We start from the raw sequence: 27,788 nt of genomic DNA, 5'->3' as shown, positions 1-27,788 counted from the left end.
AGGTACAGCAGGCGGTGAAAAAGGCGAATGGTATGCTGGCATTTATAGCGAGAGGATTTGAGTACAGGAGCAGGGAGGTACTACTGCAGTTGTACAAGGCCTTGGTGAGACCACACCTGGAGTATTGTGTGCAGTTTTGGTCCCCTAATCTGAGGAAAGACATCCTTGCCATAGAGAGAGTACAAAGAAGGTTCACCAGATTGATTCCTGGGATGGCAGGACTTTCATATGAAGAAAGACTGGATGAACTGGGCTTGTACGCGTTGGAATTTAGAAGATTGAGGGGGGATCTGATTGAAACGTATAAAATCCTAAAGGGATTGGACAGGCTAGATGCAGGAAGATTGTTCCCGATGTTGGGGAAGTCCAGAACAAGGGGTCACAGTTTGAGGATAAAGGGGAAGCCTTTTAGGACCGAGATTAGGAAAAACTTCTTCACTCAGAGAGTGGTGAATCTGTGGAATTCTCTGCCACAGGAAGCAGTTGAGGCCAGTTCATTGGCTATATTTAAGAGGGAGTTAGATATGGCTCTTGTGGCTACGGGGATCAGGGGGTATGGAGGGAAGGCTGGGGCAGGGTTCTGAGTTGGATGATCAGCCATGATCATAATAAATGGTGGTGCAGGCTCGAAGGGCCGAATGGCCTACTCCTGCACCTATTTTCTATGTTTCTATGTTTCTAAAATGAATCTCAGGGTTGTATATGGTGACATATATGTACTTCGATCATAAATTTACTTTGAACCCAATCTCCATTCTCCAGAGAAAACAACCTAAGCTTGTCTAACCTCTCCTTATACCACAATAGACCAAATCCAGTTGCAATTTCTTTGTTCTTCCACTTAGCCTGTCACAACCCCAATTTAATGTTTGTTCCCCTCATTCTGCATCTTTGATGAATGTTGTAACCCAGCTGGGATCGAAGCTCTGTTCCTGCAGAATTCCACTAAACATAGCCTGCCAAACTGAGAAAAATCAAACCTTTGCTTTCTGTCTGTTAACCAGTACATAATCAGTCCCAGTACATTACCCCAAATTTCATGTGCTCTAACCTAGGGGCTACACAGTAGGGTAGTGGTTAGCATAACACTATTACAGTACCGGTGCCCCGGGTTCAATTTCTGCTGCTGATTGTAAGGAGGTTGTGCATTCTCCCCATGACTGTGTGGGCTTCCTCTGGTTGCTCAGTTTCCTCCCACAGTTGCAAAAACGTACAGGTTAGTAGGCTAATTGGTCACATGGGAGTAATTGGGTGGCACAGGCTCATTGGGCCAGAAGGGTTGAACCTGTTACTGTGCTGTACCTCGAAATAAACGTAATAAAGCTTATAAAGTTCCAAACACAGCATATTCACTAGTTCCTCCTTATCTGTTCTTTAAGTCAAATTATCACAGAACTTGTCAAACATGATATACTGTAGAACAATACAGCATAGTACAGGTTCTTCTGCCAATGATCTTGTGCCAAACATTTAACATACTCCAAAATCAATCTTCCTTCCCAGGTAGCCCTCCATTTTTCTATCATCCATGTGCCTCTCTAAGTCTTTTAAACGCCCCTAATGTATCTACCTTTGCCACCCTTGGCAGCACATTCCATGTATGTACCACTCTCTGTATAAAAAAACTTAACTCTGACATCCTCCAATCACCTTAAAATTATGCCTTAGGGAAAAATCTCCGGATAGCCACACAGGAAACTGAGGAGATGATAGAAAGGGGCTACAGGGAGGAAGTCACCCCCAAGTTGCAGGAGGCAGATAAATGGGGGAAGAGGAAAGGAAAATTTTCAGCTAGTACATTGTGACCATTCCCCTCAATAATAAATATACCGGTTTGGATTCTGTTGAGGTGGTCAACCTATAGGGGGGGGGAGGTGTTGGAGGGGGAGAGGGAGCCACATTGGCCAGGAATCTGGCACTGTGGCTCAGAAGGGAAAGGGGAGGAGAAGAATGCACTAGTGATAAGGAATTCCATAGATAGAGGAGTAGACACAAGGCTCTATGGATGTGATAGAGATACAGTGGCATGCAAAAGTTTGGGCACCCCTGGTCAAAATTTCTGTTACTGTGAATAGTTAAGTGAGTAGAAGATGAACTGATCTCCAAAAGTCATAAAGTTAAAGGTGAAACATTCTTTTCAACATTTTAAGCAAGATGAGTGTATTATTTTTGTTTTGCACAATTTTAGAGTGGAAAAAAAGGAAAGGAGCGCCATGCAAAAGTTTGGGTACCCCAAGAGATTTGAGCTCTCAGATAACTTTTACCAAGGTCTCAGACCTTAATTCACTTGTTAAGGCTATGGCTTGTTCACAATCATCATTAGGAAAGGCCAGTTGATGCAAATTTCAAAGCTTTATAAATACCCTGACTCCTCAAACCTTGTCCCAACAATCAGCAGCCATGGGCTCCTCTAAGCAGCTGCCTAGCACTCTGAAAATTAAAATAATTGATGCCCACAAAGCAGGAGAAGGCTATAAGAAGATAGCAAAGCATTTTCAGGTAGCCGTTTCCTCAGTTCGTAATGTAATTAAGAAATGGCAGTTAACAGGAACGGTAGAAGTCAAGTTGAGGCCTGGAAGACCAAGAAAACTTTCCGAGAGCAATCCATAGGATTGCTAGAAAGGTAAATCAAAACCCCTGCTTGACTGCAAAAGACCTTCAGGAAGATTTAGCAGACTCTGGAGTAGTGGTGCACTGTTCTACTGTGCAGTGACACCTGCACAAATATGACCTTCATGGAAGAGTCATCAGAAGAAAGCCTTTCCTGTGTCCTCACCACAAAATTCAGCGTTAGAAGTTTGCAAAGGAACATCTAAACAAGCCTGATGCATTTTGGAAACAAGTCCTGTGGACTGATGAAGTTAAAATAGAACGTTTTGGCCGCAATGAGCAAGCGTATGTTTGGAGAAAAAAGGGTGTAAAATTTCATCAAAAGAACACCTCTCCAACTGTTAAGCATGGGGGTGGATCGATCATGCTTTGGGCTTGTGTTGCAGCCAGTGGCACGGGGTACATTTACTGGTAGAGGGAAGAATGAATTCAATTAAATACCAGCAAATTCTGGAAGCAAACATCACACCGTCTGTAAAAAAGCTGAAGATGAAAAGAGGATGGCTTCTACAACAGGATAATGATCCTAAACACACCTCAAACTCCACAATGGACTACCTCAAGAGGTGCAAGCTGAAGGTTTTGCCATGGTCCTCAGTCCCCTGACCTAAACATCATCGAAAATCTGTGGATAGACCTCAAAAGAGCAGTGCATGCAAGACGGCCCAAGAATCTCACAGAACTAGAAGCCTTTTGCAAGGAAGAATGGGTGAAAATCCCCCAAACAAGAATTGAAAGACTTAGCTGGCTACAGAAAGCATTTACAAGCTGTGATACTTGCCAAAGGGGGTGTTACTAAGTACTGACCATGCAAGGTGCCCAAACTTTTGCTTCGGGCCCTTTTCCTTTTTTTGTTATTTTGAAACTGTAAAAGATGCAAATAAAAAAGTAATCTTGCTTAAAATATGAAAGAAATGTGTCATCTTTAACTTTATGCCTTTTGGAAATTAGGTCATCTTTTACTTGCTTAGCTATTCACAGTAACAGAAATTTTGACCAGGGGTGCCCAAACTTTTGTATGCCACTGTACCTGGATAATATGTTGCCTCCCAGGTGCCAGGTACATCTTGGATCGAGTCCACGATGTTGTAAAGGGAAGGGGAAGCAGCCAGAAGTCCTGGTACATATTGCCACCAATGGCATACGAGGGGTGATTGATAAGTTCATGGCCTAAGGTAGAAGGAGATGAGTTATTAACTTCAAACTGTCTGCATTTTCACTCAAAGAGTTGAACTTCACATGCAGGTAACAAGAGCTGTATAACTCATCTCCTACCTTAGGCCACGAACTTATCAATCACCCCAGTTGTGGACCACCTGGAGATCCAAGATGCTCTCATTACATGCATGGCTGAGAAACTGGTGCAGGGAGCAGGGTCTCAGATTCCTGGATCATTGGGATCTCTTCTGGGGAAGGTATGACCTGTACAGAAGGGATGGGTTACACCTGAACCTGAGGGAGACCAATATCCTTGCAGGCAGGTTTGCCTAAGCTTTTGGGGAGCCTTTAAATTAATTTGGCAAGGGAATGGAAAACTGAATGTTAGGACTGAGGATGGTTTACAAGCAGAGGCAGTATGCAGTAAGACTGTCAGGAAGGATTGGCAGATGATAGTGCAAAATTGCAGTCAGTGAGATAAGTTACAGTGTAACAGGAACAAAATAGAAAAGGGTGACGCATATAAGACTGAAGGTAGGATACTCGGATGCATCACTGGGTTGTGGCTGAAAGAAGCTGATAGTTTGGAGCTTAACATCCAAGGATACACATTGTATTAAAATGACAGGCAGCTAGGCAGAGAAGGTTGGGTGGCTCTATTGATAAAAAATAAAATCAAATTCTTAGAAAGAGGTAACATGATCAGAAGATGTAGAATCCTTGAGGGTAGAGTTAAGAAACTGCAAGGGTAAAAAGACCTTAATGGGAGTTATATACAGGCCTCCAAACAGTACCCAGGATGTTGACTACAAATTACAACAAGAGATAGAAAGGGCATGTCAAAAGGGCAATGTTATGATAGTCACGGAGGATTTCTATATAAAGATAGATTGGGAAAATCAAGTTGGTGCTGGATTGCAAGAGAGGGAATTTGTAGAATGCCTGTGAGATAAGTTTTAAAGAATAACTTGTGGTTAAGCCCACTAGGGGATCGGCTATTCTGAATTGGGTGTTGTGTAATGAAGCGGATTTGATTAGGGAGCTTAAGGTAAAGGAACCCTTTGGAGACAGTGATTATAATATGATAGAATTCACCCTGAAGTTTGAGAGGGATAAAGTCAGATGTATCAGGATTACAATGGAGTAAAGAGAATTACAGAGGCATAAGAGAGAAGCTGGTTGATTGGAAGGAAACTCTAGCAGCAATGATGGCAGAGCAGCAATGGCTATATTTTCTGGCGGCAATTTGGAAGGTGTAGGATAGATACATCCCAAAGAAGAAGTATTCTAAAAGCAACCGTGGCTGACAAGGGAAGTCAAAGCCAAGATAAAAAACAAAAGAGAGGGGATATAATAGAGCAAAAAGTTTGGGAAGTTTGAGGATTGGGAACTTTTAAAAACCAACAGAAGGCAACTAAAAAAGCCATAAAGAGAGAAAAGATGAAATTTGAAGGAAAGGTGGCCAGTAATATAAAAGAGGATACAAAAAGTTGTTTCAGATATATAAAGAGTAAAAGAGAGATAAGAGTGGATATCAGACCCCTGGAAAATGATACTAGAGAGGTAGTAGCTGGGGACAAGGAAATAACAGATGAACTGAAAAAGTATTTTCCATCTGTCTTCACTGTGGAAGACACTAGCAGTATGCCAGGAGTTCAAAAGTGTCAGGGGCAGAGTGAGTGTTACTAGGGAGAAGGTGCTTGGGAAACCGAAAGGTCTGAAGGTAGATAAGTCACCTGGACCAGATGGACTACACCCCAGGGTTCTTAAAGAGGTGGCTGAAAAGATTGTAGAGACATTAGTAATGATCTTTCAAGAATCAATCAATTCTGGTATAGTTCTGAAGGCCTGGAAAATTGCAAATGTCACTCCACTCTTCAAGGGAGAGAGGCAGACGAAAGGAAATTATAGCCAGTTAGCCTGACCTCAGTGGTTGAGAAGATGTTGGAGTTGATTGTTAAGGGTGTGATTCAGCGTACTTGCAGGCGTGATAAAATAGGCCAAAGTCATCGTGGTTTTCTAAAGGGGAAATTTACCTGACAAAATTGTTGGAATTCTTTCACAAAATAAAAAGCAACATAGACAAAGGAGAATCGGTGGATATTATGTACTTCAGAAGGCCATTGACAGGGTGCCACGTGAGGCTGCTTAACATGGTAAATAAAGGAAAGCTTTTCTGATTGGCTGCCAGTGACCTGTGGTGTTTTACAGGGGTTGGTGTTGGCACTGCCTCTTTTTATGTTGTATGTCAATGATTTGGATTATGTAATTGATGGCTTTGTGGCCAAGTTTGCTGACTATATGAAGATAGGTGGAGCAGTTGGCAGCAGGGAGGCTGCAGAAGGACTAAAACAGATTAGGAGAATTGGAAAGAAGTAGCAGATGGAATACAGTGTTGGGAAATGTATGGTCATGCACTTTGGTAGAAGGAATAAAAACATAAACTATCTTCTAAACGGGGAGAGAATTCAAAACTTAGAGGTACAAGGTGATTTGGGAGTCCTCATACAGGATTCCCTAAAGGCTAATTTGCAGGTTGAATTGATGGTGAGGAAGGCAGATGTGATGTTAACATTCATTCGAGAGGACTAGAACATAAAAGCAACTATAATGCTGACATTTTACAAGGCACTGATGGAGGCTTCATTTGGAGTATTTTCAGCAGTTTTGGGCCCCTTATTAAGAAAGGATGTGCTGACATTGGAGAGGGTTCAGAGGAGGTACAGGAGAATGATTCCAGGAATAAAAGGCTTATTGTATTAGAAATGTTTGATGGCTCTGTGCTTGTACTCGCTGGAATCTAGAAGATGAGGGGGGATTTCGTTGAAACCCATCAATACGGAAGGCCTAGATAGAGGGGATGTGACAGGATGTTTCCTATGGTGGGCGTCTAGGACCAGAAGGCACAGCCTCAGAATAGAGTGACGGTCATTTAGAACAGAGATGAGGAGGAATTTCTTTAGCCAGTGGGTGGTGAATCTGTGGAATTTGTTGTCACAGGCAGCTGTGGAGGCCAAGTCATTGGGTGCATTTAAGGCGAAGGTTAATAGGTTCTTGATTAGTCAGGGTGTGTAAGGTTATGGGGAGAAGGCAGGAGAATGGGATTAAGAGGAAAATGGATCAGCCATGATGAAATGACAGAGCAGACGATGGGCTGAATAGCCTAATTCTGCCCCTATGTCATGGTATTATGGTCTTGTGATCCATGCCTCTTATCATCTTATTTTCCTCTAACAAGTCATCTCTCATTTTCCTTAGCTCCAATCAAAAAAGCCCTAACTCGCTCAACCTATCATTAAACATGCTGTCCATCCAATCCAGGGACCAACACACCATACACTCTCTTAACCACCCTATAAACTTCCATGTTAACTTTGAGGGATCTGTGGACATGAACCTCAAGATCTGTTCCTCCACACTGCTAGGAGTCCTGCCATTAACCTTGTACTTTCAGTTAACATTTCAGACTGAGACCCTTCATCAGGACTTTTCATAACCTGATGAAGGCTCTCGTCCCAAAACATCAGATCTTTATTCCTCTCCATAGATGCTGGCTGACCTGCTGAGTTCCTCCAGCATTTTGAGTTTGTGTTACTGTGGAATTCCAGCAACTTCAGAATTTCTCGTGTTGTACATTTTAGCAAGGGTGATACCTCAAAAAGGAGGCATCCATCATTAAGGATTCCCATCACTAAGACATGCCATCTTCTCATTGCTACCATCAGGGAGGAGGTACAGGAGCCTGAAGACACATTCAGTGTTTTAGGAACAGCTTCAACCCCTCCACCATCAGATTTCTGAACCAACAATGAACCACCCATGAAAACAACAAACTTTACAACATATGTCAGTGATTCTGATTCTGATTTTCTCTCCCACTCTCTGTAGTTTTCTCTCTCCTTCCTGAGGTATAACAGGCAGTAGCATCATTAAAAGTGCAAAAAGTTGGGGAAGATGACGCCAGAGCTGAAAGGTTCTCACTGCTACACATGGACTTTTTTTCTTCACTTGAAGGAGAACTTAAACATGTAGTTTGTTAGGAAAGGAAAAGATGATTCCATTTTCAGGTTTTCAATCTCTGGAAACTAGGGTTGTAAAATAATCATGAATAAATCCAAGAGGAGATAAGGACCATAAGGCCGTAAGATATAGGAGCAGAATTAGTCCATTTGGCCCATGGAGTCTGCTCTGCCATTCCATTCAGGTTGATTTGTTTTCCCGAAATAATACTCAGCAAAGTGACCTGAAACATCGACAGTTCATTTCCACCTGCAGGTGCTGCTCGACTTACCTAGTTTCTCCAGCAAATTGTTTGTTGGTACATAGATAGGACTTTCTCCCACAAACAAGTATGACTCAAAAACCTCAAATGCTATTGAGGGGAATTTGGGAAAATACAAGAAGGAAAACAGAATAGAATGATATGCTGGTAGGGTGAGGGAAGAGGACTGGAAGGTTATTTGGAGTGTGAATCTCTGGGCAAATATCTCTCCTGTTGCAGACTCAACATAATTCCTTAAATGCGAGGTTAAAGGGAAATTAACCTTCAGAATTATGAGAGGTTTGATTTTGTTTTGGTTCCAAGAATCATATAGCTGGGAGTTGGTTCTTTTAGAGTTCAGTAACAGTCATAAGATCAAGTTTAACCCCCTCCCAAATCCTTCCCCAATAAGGTACATGAATCCTATATTGTGATTGTATTGCATGTCCCTTCCGTCAATGGTTTACAGAGGTTACCCTTCACACCACAGTTGTACTTCCTAGTCCCCTCTGGAATTCCTTAGCTCTTTATCTCTGCTGAATAGCTTTAGGAATGTCATGTTTCCTGCTGCTTTCAAAGGCCTGCCTACCCCTGAGACTGAGGATTTAGTTCCTTCCTGTTTCAGGCCCTTATTTCATCAGATAGATCATTATCCTTCCCTTCACAATCTTAATGGATTTAGTATTTACTTTTGCATGCTGTGCAGAAAGTAAACTTCACACTTGGGTTAATGTCATTCACAGATTGACCGAGGCTTGAGTTGCCGGGGAGCCTGAGGGAAACTCCTTCCACCCTCTGCATGCATTCTGCACATCTCTCACTCTCTCTCACAAGAGGTCTGCAGATGCTATAAATCCAGAGCAACTTACATTAAAATGTTGGAGGAACACTCTATGGAATAAACAGTCAATGTTTTGAGCCGAGATCCTTCATCAGGGCAGTTGGAGTCCTGATTTGCTGCCTGACCTGCTGAGTTCCTTCAGCATTTTATGTGTCTTATTCTCATGTTTTCTCTCTTTCTTGCTCTCGTCCACTCTCCCGAATTCCCCAGCATAGCGGAAGTTTGCTTATTTATTTAGAAATACAGCGTGGAACTGCAACGAGCCACCCACTGATTTAACCCAAGCCTAGTCACAGAGCAAATTACGACTATTCAGCCTGCTAACTTAGAGTGTGAGAGGAAACCAGAGCACTTGGAGGAAACCCACACACACACAGGAAGGAATGTACAATTGTGCGTACAGAGGACGCTGGAATTGAATTCCAAACTCCGACACCCCGAGCTGTAATAGCATCATGCTAACCGCTATGCTATGGTGGCACGCTAAATTATAGTTTCTCTGTTAGTTTTAGATTCATTGAAAGTTAACACTGCAAATATTATTTTCGTCTATGCCTGGGAAATGAACAGGCAATGTTTTGGGTCGGGACCCCTCATCGAGACTGGTCCAAACAAAGGGTCTCAACTTGAAACATCAATTCCATTACCCTTCACAGATAATGCCTTGACCCACTGAGTTCCTCCAGAGTCTTATGTGCTTCTCCAGATTGCAGCATAAACTGGATTAGGGGCACAACCCTCCCATCAGCATCCAGGACATGTCCTCTTCTCGTTACTACCATCAGGGAGGAGGTACCCTAAAGACCTACACTCAATGATGCCGAAACAGCTTCTGAGTGGTCCAAAAACTCATGAACACAAACTCGTTTTTCTTTATTTTTGCACTGCTTAGCTTTTCTTTATATAGTTTTATGTATTTGCACTGTACTGCTGCTGCAAAACAACAAGATTGACATCATGTAAATCAAAATAATTCTGATTCTGTTCTACAGGCTCTTTTGTCTGTTATTATTTCTTTCTGCACTGGTCTCAAAGCTGATGACACCTTCCAGAAGCTGATAATTATACTTTTAGCAGTATACTTTCAGCACTGCAGTTTGAGATTCAGTACAACATAAAGCATGAAATCTTTTACATAGTTTTGGTGAAGACCTACATAGAACATAACTTGGCAATGGACGGTTCCAAGCCTGGCTGTGAAAGGACGGGAAATGGGCATGGAGCAAGCAACCCAATCCTGTAAAAACCCAAAGCTATAGAAACTCCAAAGACCTCATCCCTGGGAGAGCAGGATCTTTGCCTAGAAGATATATGAAGTTGTGAAGTGAAAAAGGAAGCCACGGGGCTTTGGCCCAGGACAGAGGACTCTGGTGAGCTGCTGTCAGCGGCCTCTGTCTCAGGAGGGGTAATGGGCTTAAGCCCAACTAATCTTACATAGAACAGAGAACAAGCTGGCCATTCATGGGTCCAGACAGTGGGCAATTGAGGGCTGTGCCTGAGCCAACTGCCTGCCTACCTCCTGGGATTATGTGCTTGCCTAGTACACCTGGAGAAGGAGCACACAGTCTTTATGAGTACGATGAGAGATTTCAGAACCAGGTTTATTATCACCGGCATGTGTCATGAAATTTGTTAACTTAGCAGCAGCAGTTCAATGTAATACATAATATAGAATAAGAAGGGGAAAAAAAATAAATATATCAATTACAGTCTACGTATATTGAATAAATTAAAAAGCGTGAAAAAAGCAGAAATAATATGTATTTAAAAAGTGAGGTAGTGTTTACACAGATTCAATGTCCATTTAGGAATTGGATAGCAGAGGGGAAGAAGCTGTTCTTGAATCGCTGAGTGTGTGCCTTCAGGTTTCTGTACCTCCTACCTGATGGCAACAGTGAGAAAAGGGTATGCCCTGGGTGCTGGATGTCCTTAATAATGGACGCTGCCTTTCTGAGACATCGCTCCTTGAGGATGTCCTGGGCACTTTGTAGCCTAGTACCCAAGATGGAGCCGACTAAATTTACAACCCTCTGCAGCTTCTTTCGGTCCTGTGCAGTAGCCCCCCCGCCCCCATACCAGATAGTGATGCAGCCTGTCAGAATGCTCTCCATGGTACATCTATAGAAGTTTTTGAGTGTATTTGTCGACATACCAAATCTCTTCAAACTCCAAATGATGTCTTGACTTCTTCATAACTGCATCAATATGTTAGGACTAGGTTAGGTCCTCAGAGATCTTGACACCCAGGAACTTGAAACTGCTCACTCTCTCCACTTCTGATCCCTCTATGAGTACCGGCCCTTCGGCCCACCTTTTAACCTTCTCTAAGATCAATCTAACCCCTTCCTTCCCACGGAGGCCTCCATTTTTCTTTCATCCTGTATAAGAATCTCTTAAATGTCTCTGATGTGTCTGTCACCACCATTGCAGTGTGATCCATGCACTCACCGCTCCCTGTAAAACAAAACTACCACTGACATTTTCCCTGTATTTTTATCTAATCATCTTAAAATTATGCCCCCTTCGTATTGGCCATTTCAGCCCCGGGAAAAAGTCACCGGCTGTCCACTTGATATATGCCTCTTATCATAATGTACATCTATATGAAGTCACCTATCAAGTCACATTAGGGTCATTTAAGAGAAAAGCCCTAGCTTGCTCAACCTCATAAGACACGCTCTCTAATCCAGGCAGCATCCTGGTAAATCTCCTCTGTACCCTCTCTAAACCTTCCAAATGAACAGAATTCTCCAAGTGTGGACCAAGCAGGCCTTTAGAGAGTTTTATACTTCTGAGCATTTTACCTGAATGGTGCATTCCACAAGTACAGGACTTGATTGTTATTGACTTGAAAAATTGGACTGGATTATATTTTGAATTAGAACGAGAGGTCATGGGTTAAGGGTGAAAGGTGAAATGTTTTAAGAGGAACCTGAAGGAGAACTAATTCACTACAAAGGGTGGTGAGAGTGTGGAAGTAGTGAATGCAGACATCCCACCCTGCAAAAACTCATTTCAGGGAGGTAGCACCATCAATTTGCGGGAGACTCCCGGAACTTCTGGGAGAGGTGGGATGTCTGCAATAGAGTAGCTCCTTAGCAGCTAGCCAGTTAGTTTAAATGACGTTAGCTATGCTAATGAATGAATGACACCTGCTAAACTCACCTCAACACGTCTTACAGTCTTAACCCACCATGGGCAATAGAAAAGTCACTGTTGCAAACAGTGCAGCGAGCAACACTGTCATTATTTTTGACCTCTATTAGGCAGGGGTACACTTTAGTGTAGTCTGGGGTGACGTACGTTTTATATTTTCATTTTTTGGAACACTCTTCCATGGCACGCACACTCTCTCGTGTGCTGTCTCTGTCTCTGTCTCGTGGTCACTCTTGTCTCTCGTGCGCTCTCGTGGTCGCTGTCGCGCTCGCCCTCTCTCGCTCTCGTGGTCTCTCTTGCACTTGCTCTTTCTCACACTCTGTCGCTCGCTCGCTGACTGTCAAAAAGATTGATTTCCGGGACGTATATAATTTGCGGGCATCAGGGAGCCACTATTAATATGCAGGAGACTCCCGGAACTTCCGGGAGAGGTGGGATGTCTGTGAATGCGGGTTTGATTTCAACATTTAAGAGAAACTTGGATAGGGACATGGGCTGGAGAGGCTATGTTCCAGGTGCAGATCGATGGGACTGGGGAGATTAATAGTTTGGCATGGACCAATGGGCTTGTTCTCTAGTGTTCTATGACTCTAGGATTGTAAATCAAATCTACAGCTCTTTGACTCAGAATTGGATACCATTCCAACCCTAATTGTTTATGTCCGTTTTTGTTTCAGGCACGAGGCATTACTGGATAAAGGGGGAGTTTATGCTGAAATGTGGATGAAACAGCAGCAGTCTGAGGCATCTGACTCATCATCTGACACTGAAGCCAAAGACAAGAGCACTGAGAAACTACAGCCTCCTGGCAGCAAGAAGGGCCAGAGGTCCCACTAGCTACTAAGCAGAGATTTAACCGGGAATCAGATGAAAGTTGATTGAACAGCATTGATGTTGTGAATGTACTGAGTTTGTACTGAACATTATATCTCATGATTGTTCCAGAACATTCTACAGATCAGATTCCCACAGTATCTAGTCATCCTTAATGAAAAAGGAAAATTGCCAATGATTTATAGTTTCTTCTAAAGACCATAAAACCATAAGACATAGTAGCAGAACTAGTCCATCTGTCCCATTTAGTCTACTCCCATCTTGGCTGATTTATTATCCCTCTCTTACTTGTTACATACACCTGTTAGGGTGCATTCTCCAGTTACCTTATAAGGTAACCGTAGCCTTCAGCCAGGAGCAGATGTCATCAGGTGGTTCCCAACCTTCACCGAGTGTTTCGACACTTAACCACGACACTCTCCAGTTGGTAGACCGGCAGTGGTGGCCAAATCACTGCCCGTCTGCTCCTGGCTTCCAGCTCCCCTCCTCTCGCCTACTCCAAATCCAATAAGAAGCTCATTCTGCCTCTTCCCCCATCCTACGAGCTGCTTGTTTTTTGCTGCTTTCGTCCAGGCCCAGATCTGACAACAACAGCCATGCTGATTTGGCTGGGAAACCTCTGCAGTCGATTTCCACAGGGAACAACCATGCCTGCCATCCCTTGTCTTTACACTCCTGCAGTAAGGCTGGTACTTCAAGGCCTTTCTCTCGTGGGCCTCTTCCCATCCCTCCTCCCATGGCACAGTCAACTCAACCAAAATGATTTTCTTGTTTTCCGTTGACCACAGTACAATGTCCGGGCATAGGGTTGTGTGCATCACATCCGGGAACTACAGCCTCCTTCCCACATCGACCCTCATCTCCCAGGACCCGGCCGTTAGCAGCAGATTGGGCTTTGGTTGTTTGGTTACGAAAGGCCTGGCTCCCTCTTTGATGAAGGTGATGGCCTTCCTCAAATCTGTGCCAGCCGTCTTCTTCTTGCATCTCTCCCGCTCTAGTGTGTCAGCAAGAACCAGAAGGACCTTATCATGGCGCCACCTATACCGTCCTTGAGTTAGAGCTGTTTTACACCCGGGCAGTATATGAGCCAGTGTCCCCTTTTGACTACAGAGCTTACAGTTCGGGTCCTCTCTCATCCCACATGTGTACAGATGTAATGGTGAAGGAAGGGTGTCATACATGGATCGCAAGAGGAAGGAAATACAGAAGAGCTCCAGTCTCCATAACTCTGCCCATGAGATCTTGCTCTTAGGCAGATCCCATTTTGTCCAGGCACCCTGGGGCCCTTGTTCCACTGCCTTTGAAATCCGCTTCTCTTCCTCATGGATCCGTACTTCTGCCTGTATCATGTCTCACCTGTTCCTTATGCTTGCGTTTCCCCACTTCTGGAAGTGAATTGAGCCGAGGCCTTGCCACCCGATGCAGGGGTTGCTGATGATATCTCGCAGCTTCAGAGAACACACTGCCTCCTCCACAGCTGTGTTGGCTGCCCACTTGCGCCCAGATCTGGTTGTAACGCCTGCTTGCTTTACCAAGATGTCATTAGAATCTCTCAAGCTCAACCACATTCTCCTGTCTTTTCCCTGTAACGTTGATGCGTTGAGTCCAACAACCTTTGCCCAATATACCCAATGACTTGGCCTCTACAGTCTGTGGCAATGAATTCCACAAATTCACCACCTCTGGCTAAAGAAACTCCTCCTCATCTCTGTTCTGAAGGGGCATCCTTTAATTCTGAGGCTGTGCCCTCTGGTCTTAAACTCCACAACTATAGGAAACATCCTCTCCACATTCACTCTTTTGAGGCCTTTCAGTATTCAATAGGTTTCAATTATATCCACACCACCCCCCAACCCTCACATTCTTCTAAACTCCAGTGAGTACAAGCCAAGAGCCATCAAGTGCTCCTCATACTCTAACCCTTTCATTCTCTGGACCCTCTGTAATGCTAGCTTATCCTTTCATAGATAGGGAGCTACTCACATAGCCCTCCATACCTCTTCTGTCCATGTACTTAACCAAACTTCTCTTAGAAGTTCCCTGTCAGGTTCCTCTGAAATATTTCATCTTTCTCCTTTAACTCACAGATTCACCAGCTTTTTCCTCAGTAGAAAAAGCCTGCTTGCATTCACCCTATCTGTATCCCTTATAATTTTGTCTACCTCATTCTGCTACACTCCTACTACTACGTCAACACAGGCCTAGGGTGTCTCCTACACACCAGGGAATAAAATCCTAACATATTCAACTTTTTCCTTTAACTCAGGTCCTCAAGTCCTGGCAACATCCTTGTAAATTTTCTGTACATCCTTTCAATCTTATTGATATCTTTCTTTTAGGATGGTGACCAGAACTCCATACAATACTCTTAAATTTGGCCTTACCAACATTTCATATAACTTCAACATAATATTGTGGATAAATATCATCCATGGAGAGCTCTGCTACTCGATTCATGGCTGTAGAGTCATTTGAGAAACCAATGAATTTTAGTTCAGCAGACTCTTCCATATGTCCGTGTGAATCTAGGTTTTGTGGACTAGTCATCAGAGTGAGACTGGAATGCACAATCATTTAATTTGGTGTTTTCACTGACCTGCTAAAACACTTAGAAACACTTTGCCCTTGTTGTAAAATTAGACATGGCAATAAGAACCTTAGAAATGAAGGCAGTTGAAGACCATTTGGCCCCTTGTGTTGCTGCACAATTTAGTAAGATTATAAACACAAGAAATTCTGAAGATGCTGGAAATCCTGAGCAACACACACAAAATGCTGGAGGAACTCAGCTGGTCAAGCAGCATCTATACCATGGAGGGGAATAAACAGTTGAAGTTATGAGCCAAGGCTGGAAAGGAAGGGGTGGAAGCTAGGATAAGAAGGTGGGGAAGAGGAGTACATGCTGGCAGGTGATAGGTGAGACACGATAGGGATAAAGTGAGAAGCTGGAAGGTGATAAGTGGAAGAGGTAAAGTGCCAAAGAAGAAGGAATCTGACAGGGGAGGAGAGGGGACAATGCGAGAAATGGAAGGGGGGGGCACCGGAGGGAGGTGATGGGCAGGTGAGGGAAAGAGAAGGGTTAAGAGGATAGCCAGTATGGGGAGCGGAACAAGAAGGGGGAGAGGGGAGAAATTACCTAAAATTAGAGAAATCTAGCACACACTGTAAATTATATCAGTTCAATGAGGAAAAGCTGAAATCATGATTACCTTTGTATTTTCCTGATATTCTGTTTCATAGGCAAGTAGTATACTCAAGATACTTTCATACTTCCGGGGCTATTATCTCCACGTACCTCGTTCTTCTAGTCTCTGCAGCTACAGTGTGCATACCATTCCTCATCCGACTATAACACTATAATATAACGTTAGAACCTCTTGTTATTCTTGGCCCAGGGGGCTGTTGTCTCAGGTGGAATGTTCAACAATGAGTCTCAGCATCATCGATCTGCAGCTGCCTTGAAATTATACAAGTTCAGGGATATCCACTTCAGCATCTAGATCCTCAGTTTATCATTGGATAGCCATCCCTTCCACAAGGCAGCACTCCCTGGGTAGTCTGGATTGTCGAACCAGTTTGATCATATCCTGCTTTGTCCCACAGCGTTCTGACCCAGACAAGACTGCTACCAAATGAGCTTTCAGTTGTGTGTCAGTTCTTGGGATGCTTGGTGTGTTTTCTGTTTATGGGAATGTATTTATTTTTGGAAAATGGATGTGTTAATAATTAACTATGTAAAAGATGTTTTTTTCTGAGATACTGTTTCTTTAGATATTCATTACAAACGCTGTTACCTCTACATACCCCCATGATTCACCCCTTGTTTGCTCAATGACAAGTGAACAAGAGATTCAGCAGATGCTGGAAATCCAGAGTAACACACACGAAATGCTGGAGGAACTCAGCAGCTCAGGCAGCAACTACTGTATGGAAAGGAATAAAGAGTTGATGTTTCAGGCCAAGACCCAAAACGTGGAGTCCTGATGAAGTGTCTCGGTCCAAAATGTCACCTCTTTATTCTTTATGATAAATGCTGCCTGATCTGCTGAGTTCCATAGAACATAGAATAGTACAGCACAGTACAGGCCCTTCGGCCCACAATGTTGTGCCGACCCTCAAACCCTGCCTCCCATATAAGCCCCCACCTTAGATTCCTCCATATACCTGTCTAGTAGTCTCTTAAACTTCACTAGTGTATCTGCCCCCACCACTGACTCAGGCAGTGCATTCCACGCACCAACCACTCTCTGAGTAAAAAACCTTCCTCTAATATCCCCCTTGAACTTCCCACCCCTTACCTTAAAGCCATGTCTTCTTGTATTGAGCAGTGGTGCCCTGGGGAAGAGGCAGTGGCTATCCACTCTATCTATTCCTCTTATTATCTTGTACACCTCTATCATGTCTCCTCTCATCCTCCTTCTCTCCAAAGAGTAAAGCCCTAGCTCCCTTAATCTCTGATCATAATGCATACTTTCTAAACCAGGCAGCATCCTGGTAAATCTCCTCTGTACCCTTTCCAATGCTTCCACATCCTTCCTATGGTGAGGTGACCAGAACTGGACACAATACTCCAAGTGTGGCCTAACCAGAGTTTTATAGAGCTGCATCATTACATCGCGACTCTTAAACTCTATCCCTCGACTTATGAAAGCTAACACCCCATAAGCCTTCTTAACTACCCTATCCACCTGTGAGGCAACTTTCAGGGATCTGTGGGCATGTACCCCGAGATCCCTCTGCTTCTCCACACTACCAAGTATCCTGCCATTTACTTTGTACTCTGCCTTGGAGTTTGTCCTTCCAAAGTGTACCACCTCACACTTCTCCGGGTTGAACTCCATCTGCCACTTCTCAGCCCACTTCTGCATCCTATCAATGTCTCTCTGCAATCTTTGAAAATCCTCTACACTATCCACAACACCACCAACCTTTGCGTCGTCTGCAAACTTGCCAACCCACCCTTCTACCCCCACATCCAGGTCGTTAATAAAAATCATGAAAAGTAGAGGTCCCAGAACAGATCCTTGTGGGACATCACTAGTCACAATCCTCCAATCTGAATGTACTCCCTCCACCACCACCCTCTGCCTTCTGCAGGCAAGCCAATTCTGAATCCACCTGGCCAAACTTCCCTGGATCCCATGCCTTCTAACTTTCTGAATAAGCCTACCGTGTGGAACCTTGTCAAATGCCTTACTAAAATCCATATAGATCACATCCACTGCACTACCCTCATCTATATGCCTGGTCACCTCCTCAAAGAACTCTATCAGGCTTGTTAGACACGATCTGCCCTTCACAAAGCCATGCTGACTGTCCCTGATCAGACCATGATTCTCTAAATGCCTATAGATCCTATCTCTAAGAATCTTTTCCAACAGCTTTCCCACCACAGACGTAAGGCTCACTGGTCTATAATTACCCGGACTATCCCTACTACCTTTTTTGAACAAGGGAACAACATTCGCCTCCCTCCAATCCTCCGGTACCATTCCCGTGGACAACGAAGACATAAAGATCCTAGCCAGAGGCTCAGCAATCTCTTCTCTTGCCTCGTGGAGCAGCCTGGGGAATATTCCGTCAGGCCCCGGGGACTTATCAGTCCTAATGTATTTTAACAACTCCAACACCTCCTCTCCCTTAATATCAGCACGCTCCAGAACATCAACCTCACTCATATTGTCCTCACCATCATCAAGTTCCCTCTCATTGGTGAATACCGAAGAGAAGTATTCATTGAGGACCTCGCTCACTTCCACAGCCTCCAGGCACATCTTCCCACCTTTATCTCTAATCGGTCCTACCTTCACTCCTGTCATCCTTTTTTTCTTCACATAATTGAAGAATGCCTTGGGGTTTTCCTTTACCCTACTCGCCAAGGCCTTCTCATGCCCCCCTTCTTGCTCTTCTCAGCCCCTTCTTAAGCTCCTTTCTTGCTTCCCTATATTCCTCAATAGACCCAGCTGATCCTTGCTTCCTAAATCTCATGTATACTGCCTTCTTCCTCCTGACTAGATTTTCCACCTCACTTGTCACCCATGGTTCCTTCACCCTACCATTCTTTATCTTCCTCACCAGGACAAATGTATCCCTAACATCCTGCAAGAGATCTCTAAACATCGACCACATGTCCATAGTACATTTCCCTGCAAAAACATTATCCCAATTCACACCCGCAAGTTCTAGCCTTATAGCCTCATAATTTGCCTTTCCCCAATTAAAAATTTTCCTGTCCTCTTTGATTCTATCGTTTCCATGATAATTATAAAGGCCAGGGAGCAGTGGTCACTGTCCCCCAGATGCTCACCCACTGAGAGATCTGTGACCTGACCTGATTCATTACCTAATACTAGATCTAGTATGGCATTCCTCCTGGTTGGCCTGTCCACGTACTGTGACAGGAATCCATCCTGGACACACTTAACAAATTGTGCCCCATCTAAACCCTTGGAATTAATCAGGTGCCAATCAATATTAGGGAAGTTAAAGTCACCCATGATAACAACCCTGTTATTTTTGCACCTTTCCAAAATCTGCCTTCCAATCTGCTCCTCTGTATCTCTGCTGCTACCAGGGGGCCTATAGAATACCCCCAGTAGAGTAACTGCTCCCTTCCTGTTCCTGACTTCCACCCATATTGACTCAAAAGAGGATCCTGCTACATTACCCACCCTTTCTGTAGCTGTAATAGTATCCCTGACCAGTAATGCCACCCCTCCTCCCCTTTTTCCGCCCTCTCTATCCCTTTTAAAGCACTGAAATCCAGGAGTATTGAGAATCCATTCCTGCCCTGGTGCCAGCCAAGTCTCTGTAATGGCCACTACATCATAATTCCATGTATGTACCCAAGCTCTCAGTTCATCATCTTTGTTCCTGATGCTTCTTGCATTGAGGTACACACATTTCAGCCCTTCTACCTTACTGTCTCTACACCGTTTATTCTGCTTCTCTTTCCTGAAAGCCTCTCTGTATGTTAGATCTGTCTTTACTCCATGCACTTCTTTCACTGCTCTATCGCTGTGGGTCCCATCCCCCTTGCAAATTAGTTTAAACCCTCCCGAACCATGCCAGCAAACCCACCTGCAAGGATATTGCTCCCCCTCGAGTTCAGGTGCAACCTATCCAATCTGCACAGGTCCCACCTTCCCCAGAAGAGATCCCAATGATCTAAAAATCTAAAATCCTGCTCCCTGCACCAACTCCTCGGCCACGCATTCAACTGCCATCTCCTCCAATTCTTACCATCTCTGTCACGTAGCACTGACAGCAATCCTGAGAACGTCACCCTTGAGGTCCTGTTCTTCAGCCTTCTGCCTAATTCCTGAAACTCACACTTCAGGACCTCATCCCTCTTCCTGCCTATGTCGTTGGTCCCAACATGTATCACGACTTTTGGTTGCTTTCCCTCTCATACCAGGATGTTGTGCACCCGGTCAGAGACATCCCGGACCCTGGCACCCGGGAGGCAACAAACCATGCGGGTGTCCTTTTCACATTCCTCCAGCATTTTGTGTGTGTTATGTTGCATGTATCAAGTACAGTGAAGTTGTATGAGAAATCTTGCTCTTTGGAGGCTCATTAAATGAAATAGTTCCTCTCTACAACCGTAAAATGCAACCAGTGGAGTTAAACCGTCCATCACGGGACAGAAGGAGATTCAAGTCCTCCAAGTTTGTGAAGGAAGTGAAAACTAATGGTGTCTGTAGAGTCCCTACAGTTTTTAAATATCTATGATATGAAGTGATTGTCTGTTCATTTAGTAATAAAGTTATTGGTTTTAAACCAGGTGGGAGATATCACTTACACACAAGAGATTTCACATAGGCTGGAAATCTAGAGTAACACACACACAATGCTGGAGGAACTCAGCAGCTCAGGCAGTATCTATGAATGGGAATATAGAGAGTTAACATTTCGGGCTGAGAGCTTCCATCAAAACACTTTGGGAGTCATCAGGGGATTTCACTTACTATGATATGAATTGGTTTATTATTGTCACATGTACTGAGCTTCAGTAAAAAAAAACTATTTTGCATGGTGTCCATACAGATCAACTGGCAATTGCGGTAGAAGAAGGGAAAAGCAACCAAAGTTTGCAGAATAAAGTTACTGAGAAAGTGCAGTGAAGGTGGAGAATTTCAATATTTAGGTGGATTGGGAAAATCAGATTTTTATGCATTGGACTGTACTGCTGCTGCAAAACAACAAATTTCAGGACACATGACATGTATCATGCAATGTTTTACAGCATAGGTGACCTGGATTCATTTTCCACTGCAGTTTGCAAGGATTTTGCATGTTCTCCCTGTGACCGTGTGGGTTTCCTTCAGATGTTCCAGTTTCCTCCCACATTCCAGAGATGTACAGGTTAGGGTTAGTAAGTTGTGGGCTTGCAATGTTGGCATCAAAGCGTGTAACAGACCACTCCTCACAGACCTGAGGACAGAACAGCAGACACAGGCAACAGGAGGACCATTGGGGTGCTATGGTAGTTAGCGGTCAGTGCAATGCCATTATGGCTTGTGGTGTCTGAGTTCTATGCTGGCACCATCTGTAAGAAATTTGTATGCCCTTCCCGTGAGTATGTGGGTCTTCTCCAGGTGCTTCGGTTTTCTCCCACAGTCCAAAACTTACCATTTAAAAGGTTAATTGGTCATTGTAAATTGTTCCGTGATTCGTTATCGTTAAATAGGTGGATTCTGGGCAGTGCGGCTTGTTGGGCCAGAGGACCAGTTCCGTGCTGTATCTCTAAATAAATACTAGATTAAGTAAGGCAGAATGTTCAATTCCCACTTCCGAGAGTTGTGCACGGAATCGGCTCACGCTACAGTGTGGAGCAGGGAGTACTGTGTTTCTGAGGGGAGCTTATGCAGAATTATTGCTGCTCATGGGATCCAGCACTACAAAAAGTTCTGGAAATTATGAATTCCCTTCTGTGTTGAATTGTAGTTTTACAGCATTTTTATATTAAAAGGTGTTATGTAAATGCAACATAGCCGCACTGCTGAAATCTACTTTTTTACAGTGAACCAATCAGCAATTTCCTGATCACCATTACTGATACAACTTTTTAATGCAAATAGTTTCTCAAATTGACTTTACATTTGAACTATGGCTCAGGCCTGTGCATAACTGTCTAGTAATGCAATATATCCTATCAGATAGGCGCAGCAGTGACTACTGTGATGGTGTACAGTGACCACATGGGTTTCCTCTGGGTACTCCGGTTTCCACTGACATCCCAAAGACATAAAGGTTAGGGTTAGTGAGTTATGGGCATGCTATGTTGCTGTTTGAGGCAATACAACACTTGCCCCTAGAACATCCTTGACGCTATTGGTTGTTGACCCAAAACAATGATGGTCACTGTATACTTTGACGTACATGTGACAAATAAAGTTAATTATTCAAAGTTATGTTCCAGAGCTGTGAGGTAACATGTTTAAGTTCAAGTTTAATTTTCATTCAACCACACACACACGAATACATCCAAATGAAACAGCATTCCTCTGAGGCCAAGGTGCAAAGCACAGAAACAACAGTCACACACAGCACCTATAACGCATATAATTACGATAGAAGAAAAACATAGTCACAAAAATAAAATAATATAACCCAAGTTCCTGAGTCTCATGTCCTGTAGATTGCTGGTACATAGATGTTCCACTAACCTCTGCAAAATAATAAACAGGTAAATGGAGTGTGTTGAAGGAACTGTTGTTATGTGAGATGAGTTACCTTGAAGTGTTCCTTCTGAGTGATGCTTTTCAAGATTCAAGTTTGAAACATTCTTCAGTACATGAGTGTAAAGGGAACAAAATGATTGTTACTCTGGATTCGATGCAGCATTAAAAACACAATAAGCATAACAAACAGAATAAATATAAATATAAAAGCAATCCTATAAGACAATAAAAAAACACAATTAGCAAAAAGACTGTTCACTGTTATTTTCATACAAAAGTTACTTTATTATAAATATATACAGTCACTTACAATCGAACGAATAGCATCTAGAGTTAGCATAAATAGGGTAGCCACACTGCACTGTGAACAGAGGATTCCTCTCCAGAGACCTCAGCCATGCATGTTCCTACAATTATTTACAGATCCTAACTCACACTGTGCTCTTCATTTTCAGTAGGTGAACAGTTCTGCTGTGCATTGTGGGCATGCTAAGCTGACGCTATAATGTGTGGCGACACTGGCAGGCTGCCCCATCACACCCTCAGGTTGCGCTGATTGTTAACGCAAACAGCACATTTCACTGTGTGTTTCCATGTACACATGATAAAGACACTTGAATCTTGTCAGGACTTGTGGACCTGAGTTATAGGGAAAGGTTGAACAGGTTCGGACTTTATTCCCTGGAGTGTATGAAAGTGAGGAGAGATTCGATGGAGACATACAAAATTATGAATGGTATAGATAGCATAAATGCAAGCACTCTTTTCCCACTGAGGTTGACTAGGACTAGAACTAGAGGTCATAGAGTCAAAGGTGAAATATTTAAGGGAAATTTGAGGGTGATCTTCACTCAGAGGGTGGTGTGAGTGTGGAACGAGCTGCCAGTGGAAGTAGTGGATTCGGGTTCGATTGCAACATTTAAGAGAAGTTTGGATAAGTACTTGGAGCGAGAGGTGAGACAGGCTATTGTCCAGGGAAGAAAGAAGCTCATTTTGCTGTGGTTTCGTTCCTGTTGTTGTGTTGTTGTTTTGCGTGCATTGTTCTGATGAACATTGTGGGCATGTTATTTTGGTGCCAGAATTCATGGGTGACACTTAGGTTGTGATGCATTTCACTGTATGTTTCAATATACAGGTGACAAACAAATCTGTATCTGAACTGGAATCTAAAGTACCACATCCTGAGTTGGAGTGAAGGAACTCAGGGACGAAGAAGAAATCAAGTAACCATTGTTCATTACAGCAAGATCTGTGCTGGTCAATACATTGAAAGTAAACAGAATCTTTTAATATGATCACTTCCCAGAAGGGAATGTTTAAAATATTCATGGTGTTAAAACCTTGCTCAATGACTTAAATCTGTGCTCTGAACAGTACAGTGTGTGAGGGAACAATATGGAGCAGTTAGTGTGGGAGATCTTTCCTCTGGATAGTCTGGTACCACACCGCAGTTGGCAGGTTTTGGCAACCCATGTATTCACGCTTCACCTCTTGTGGCGTCAGCGGTGGGTTGTTGTAGCAAGGCCCTCCATAGATGGTGCTGTTCATGAGGCCAGGAGTGGCCTCAACTATCCCAAGGGTTGAGGAGGCAGTCCAGGCGAGATTCTGTGAAATAATCCAAAAATGGTAGGTTCAGGGTGAAGTCCAGCAACTCAACAGCAATTTGCATTTCTGTAGCACCCTCACATTGCATATCTGTGGAATTCATTGCCACAGACGAATGTGGAGGCCAAGTCATTGGGTATATTTAAAGCAGAAGTTGATAGGTTCCTAATTAGTAAGGGTGCCAAAAGTTATGGGGAGAAGGCAGGAGAATGGGGTTGAGAGGGATAATAAATCAGCCATTATAGAATGGTGGAGAAAATTTGATGGGCCAAATGGCCCAATTCTACTCCTTTGTCTTTTGGTCAAATGTCCAAGAGGAGCATTATCAGATAAAAATAGTACTGAAGTTAATTGGGCAAAGGTGTGACACAGTGGATAGAGCCACTGTCTCACAGCTCCAGTGACCCAGGTTCAGTTAAGACCACTACCGACGTCTGTGGAGTTTGCACGATCTCCCTGTGACCGCATGGGTTCCCCCAGGTGCTCCGGTTTCCACCCATGGGTTAATCGGTCACTGTAAGTTGGGTAAGGTGTAGAATCTTGGAGGGGGCGCTATTTAGAAGAAAAATGGCTGCCGTTGATGGCTAGCACACTTAGTGGGCCAAGAGGCCCATTTCCATGCTGTATGGCTTTGGAATTGGTTGGTTACACTAATAAGCTTCTCGAAGAAAAAAAAATGGGAGGGAGGGGAGATCAGCCAAGGAATTATCGACCTTAGAGTCTTCAACGGATTGACTATCAATGATCATTACAGACTTCATTTAGCTAGAACAAGGGAAAACAGTAACAGATGCAGAATAAGGTGTTACAGTTACAGAGAGAGAGCAGTGCAGGTAGAAAATAAGGCGGAAGATCATAATAAGATCAAGAATCCAACTTGTCATACTAGGGAATTCAATAGTCTTATAACAGTTGGGTGGAAGTTGTTCTCGAGTCTGGTGGCATGTGCTTTCAGGCTTTTGTATCTTCCCGATGGGAGGCAGGAGAAGAGAGAACGTGTGGGGGAATGGGGTCTTTGATTAACTCAATGGCAGTACCCACTGTAAGGACATTCCTCTGGTGAAGGAAGCTCTGTCACAGAGGTTGATCCTACACCAACTTGCAGTACAAGGAGCCACACACACACAAAATGTTGGAGGAACTCAGCAGGTCAGACAGCCTCTATGGCGGAGAATAAACAGTCAACATTTCAGGTTGAGATCTTTTATCAGGACTGGAAAGGAAGGGGGAAGAAACCAGAATAAGAATGTGAGGGGATGAAAAGGAGTACAAACTGGCAGGTGAAGGGTGAGATCAGGTGGGGGGGAAGGTGGGTGGTTGAGGGCGAGGGGATGAAGTGAGAAGCTGAGAGGTGGGAGGTGGAAAGGGTAAAGGGCTGAAGAAGAATATCAACTGGACCATAGAAGAAAGGGAAGGAGGAAGGACAGCAGAGGTAAATGTTGGGCACGTGAAGGAGTTGAGGGGAGCCAGAAAGTGGAATAGAAAAGAAGAGAGGGAAGAGGGAGAAATTTGCAGAAGTTAGAAAAATAAATGTTCACACCGTCGGGTTGTTGGATGATAATGTCGAAGTTTCGGGCCTGGAAAAGAAGGGGACAGAAGCCAGAATAAGGCGGCGGGGAGAGGGAAGGAGCTGTTCCTGAGTACAGAGGAGGCAGAGGACAGGTCTTCAATTTAGGAAGGCGAGGACCGGTGTTTTGTTAAAAGATGTATAGTTTGCAGTGATCTCAACTGACCTTCACAATGTAATCACTGAGGCACTGATCTGGTTGAAGTTCTGTCCAGAATTCGGTAAAGCTGGAAGCCCAGGTAAACTCTGAACCCCTGCTATTGCTGATCAGGACAACATTTGGATGTTTGGTGGATGCCAGGAGTTTCTTCATCAGTGTCCCTGAGTAACTTTGATCAATAAACATGAACACTCTGTGCGCCTTGCACCCTTCGAGGTCAGTCAACAGCTCTCCCACAGTGTAACGCTCCTTCTGGTCAGCCTGAGAAATCGAATCACACACTGTGTAACTCAACATCACTGTTGCTCTCCTTACTGATATTTTTTCATAGAACATAGAACGGGACAGAACCTTACAGGCCCTTTGGCCCACAATGTTGTGCTGACCTATATAAACTTACTCTATGATCAATCTCACCCTTCCCTCTTACACATAGATCATAGAACATTACAGCATAGTACAGTGTCTTTGGCCCACAACATTGTGCTGAGCTTTTTACCTCCTCAAACATCAATCTAACACTTCCCTTCCATATAACTCTCTATTTTTCTAACATCCATGTGCCCATGTGTCTAAGAATCTCTTAAATGTCCCCAATGTACCCTTCCTTGGGTGTGACAGCTGTTAATGCAAATGACACATTTTACTGTGTGTTTTGATGTACATGTAATAAATAAATATAAATCTGAATCCAAATTTGCTTCTACCACCACACCTAGCAATGTAGTCCATGCATCATGTACTTTACAGCACCAGTGATCGGCCCGGGGGGGGGGGGGGGGTCAATTCTGGCTGCTGTCTGTAAGGAATTGTATGGTCTCCCCAAGATTATGTGGTTTCCTCCGGGTGCTCTAGTTTCCTCCCACATTCCAAAAATGTGGGTTAGGGTTAGTGAGCTGTGGGCATGCTTTGCTGGTGCAAGAAGCATAGCGACAGTTGCGGGCTGCCCCAACACATCCTTGGACTATGTTTGTCATTTATGCAAACAACGAATTTCATTGTATGTTTTGATGTTTGCATAAAGCCATAAGACACTGGAGCAGAATTAGTCCATTCAGCCCATGGAGTCTGCTCCATCATCATGGCTGATTTAACCCCATTCTCCTGCCCTCTCCACCATAACATTTGATACTCTGATTAATCAAAAACCGCCTTAAATATACCCAGTGACGTGGCCTGCACAGTTATCCATGGCAATGAATTCCACAGATTCCTCACACTCTGGCTAAAGGGGTTTTTCCTTATCTCTGTTCTAAATGGACACCCCTCAATTCTAAGGCTGTGCCCTCTGTCCTAGGCTCCACCAATATAGCAAACATACTCTGCCCATCTACTCTACGAGGGGTGATTGATAAGTTCGTGGTCTAAGGTAGAAGGAGTCAATTTTAGAAAACCTAGCACATTTATTTTAACTACATTTACACACTTAGTCCAGCGGTCGTGGAGCATACGGATCCCTTCTTTGTAGAAGTCGTCGTCTTGGACCTCCAGAAGTGGTCCATAGCAAGGGTGATTGATAAGTTCATGGCCTAAGATAGACAGAGATGAGTTATTAACTTCAAACTTTCTGCATTTTCACTCAGAGTTGAACTGCACGTGCATATAACAAGAGCTATATAACTAATCTCCTTCTACCTTAGGCCACAAACTTATCAATCACCCCTGCTGTGGACCACCTGGAGGTCCAAGACACTCTTGTTACATGCACGTGCAGTTCAACTCTTTGATAATGCAGAAAGTTTGAAGTTAATAACTCATCTCCTTCTACCTTAGACCACAACCTTATCAATCACCCCTGCTGTGGACCACTTCTACAAAGAAGGGATCCGTATGCTCCACGACCACTGGACTAAGTGGGTACATGTAGGAGGGGACTATGTTGAAAAATAAATGTGCTAGGTTTTCTAAAA

General features: G+C 43.7%; 2 protein-coding genes across 5 annotated transcripts in view; one reads left to right on the top strand and one right to left on the bottom strand.

The window, feature by feature from the left end:
- LOC140199279 (ATP-binding cassette sub-family B member 6-like) overlaps positions 1-16,615 on the top strand; it is a 265,085-nt gene extending 248,470 nt beyond the window's left edge. For all 4 annotated transcript variants that reach the window (XM_072261069.1, XM_072261072.1, XM_072261067.1 and 1 more), the window contains one exon: positions 12,704-16,615. In XM_072261069.1, the coding sequence (XP_072117170.1) occupies positions 12,704-12,863 (160 nt within the window). In that variant the 3' untranslated portion in view covers positions 12,864-16,615. The remainder of the gene's footprint in view (positions 1-12,703) is intronic.
- Positions 16,616-22,833: 6,218 nt separating this feature from the next.
- The window catches only part of LOC140199869 (uncharacterized), a 30,171-nt gene continuing 25,216 nt past the window's right edge, over positions 22,834-27,788 (bottom strand). The window contains exons 6-7 of the mRNA XM_072262380.1: positions 25,885-26,139; positions 22,834-24,151 (exon numbers count right to left, since the gene is read on the bottom strand). Of these exons, the coding sequence (XP_072118481.1) occupies positions 23,951-24,151; positions 25,885-26,139 (456 nt within the window). The 3' untranslated portion in view covers positions 22,834-23,950. The remainder of the gene's footprint in view (positions 24,152-25,884; positions 26,140-27,788) is intronic.

The sequence above is a fragment of the Mobula birostris genome, chromosome 6 (genome assembly GCF_030028105.1).
Source record: "Mobula birostris isolate sMobBir1 chromosome 6, sMobBir1.hap1, whole genome shotgun sequence".
NCBI classification, from domain to species: Eukaryota; Metazoa; Chordata; class Chondrichthyes; order Myliobatiformes; family Myliobatidae; genus Mobula; species Mobula birostris.
This window is presented reverse-complemented; position numbering and strand designations above follow the sequence as displayed.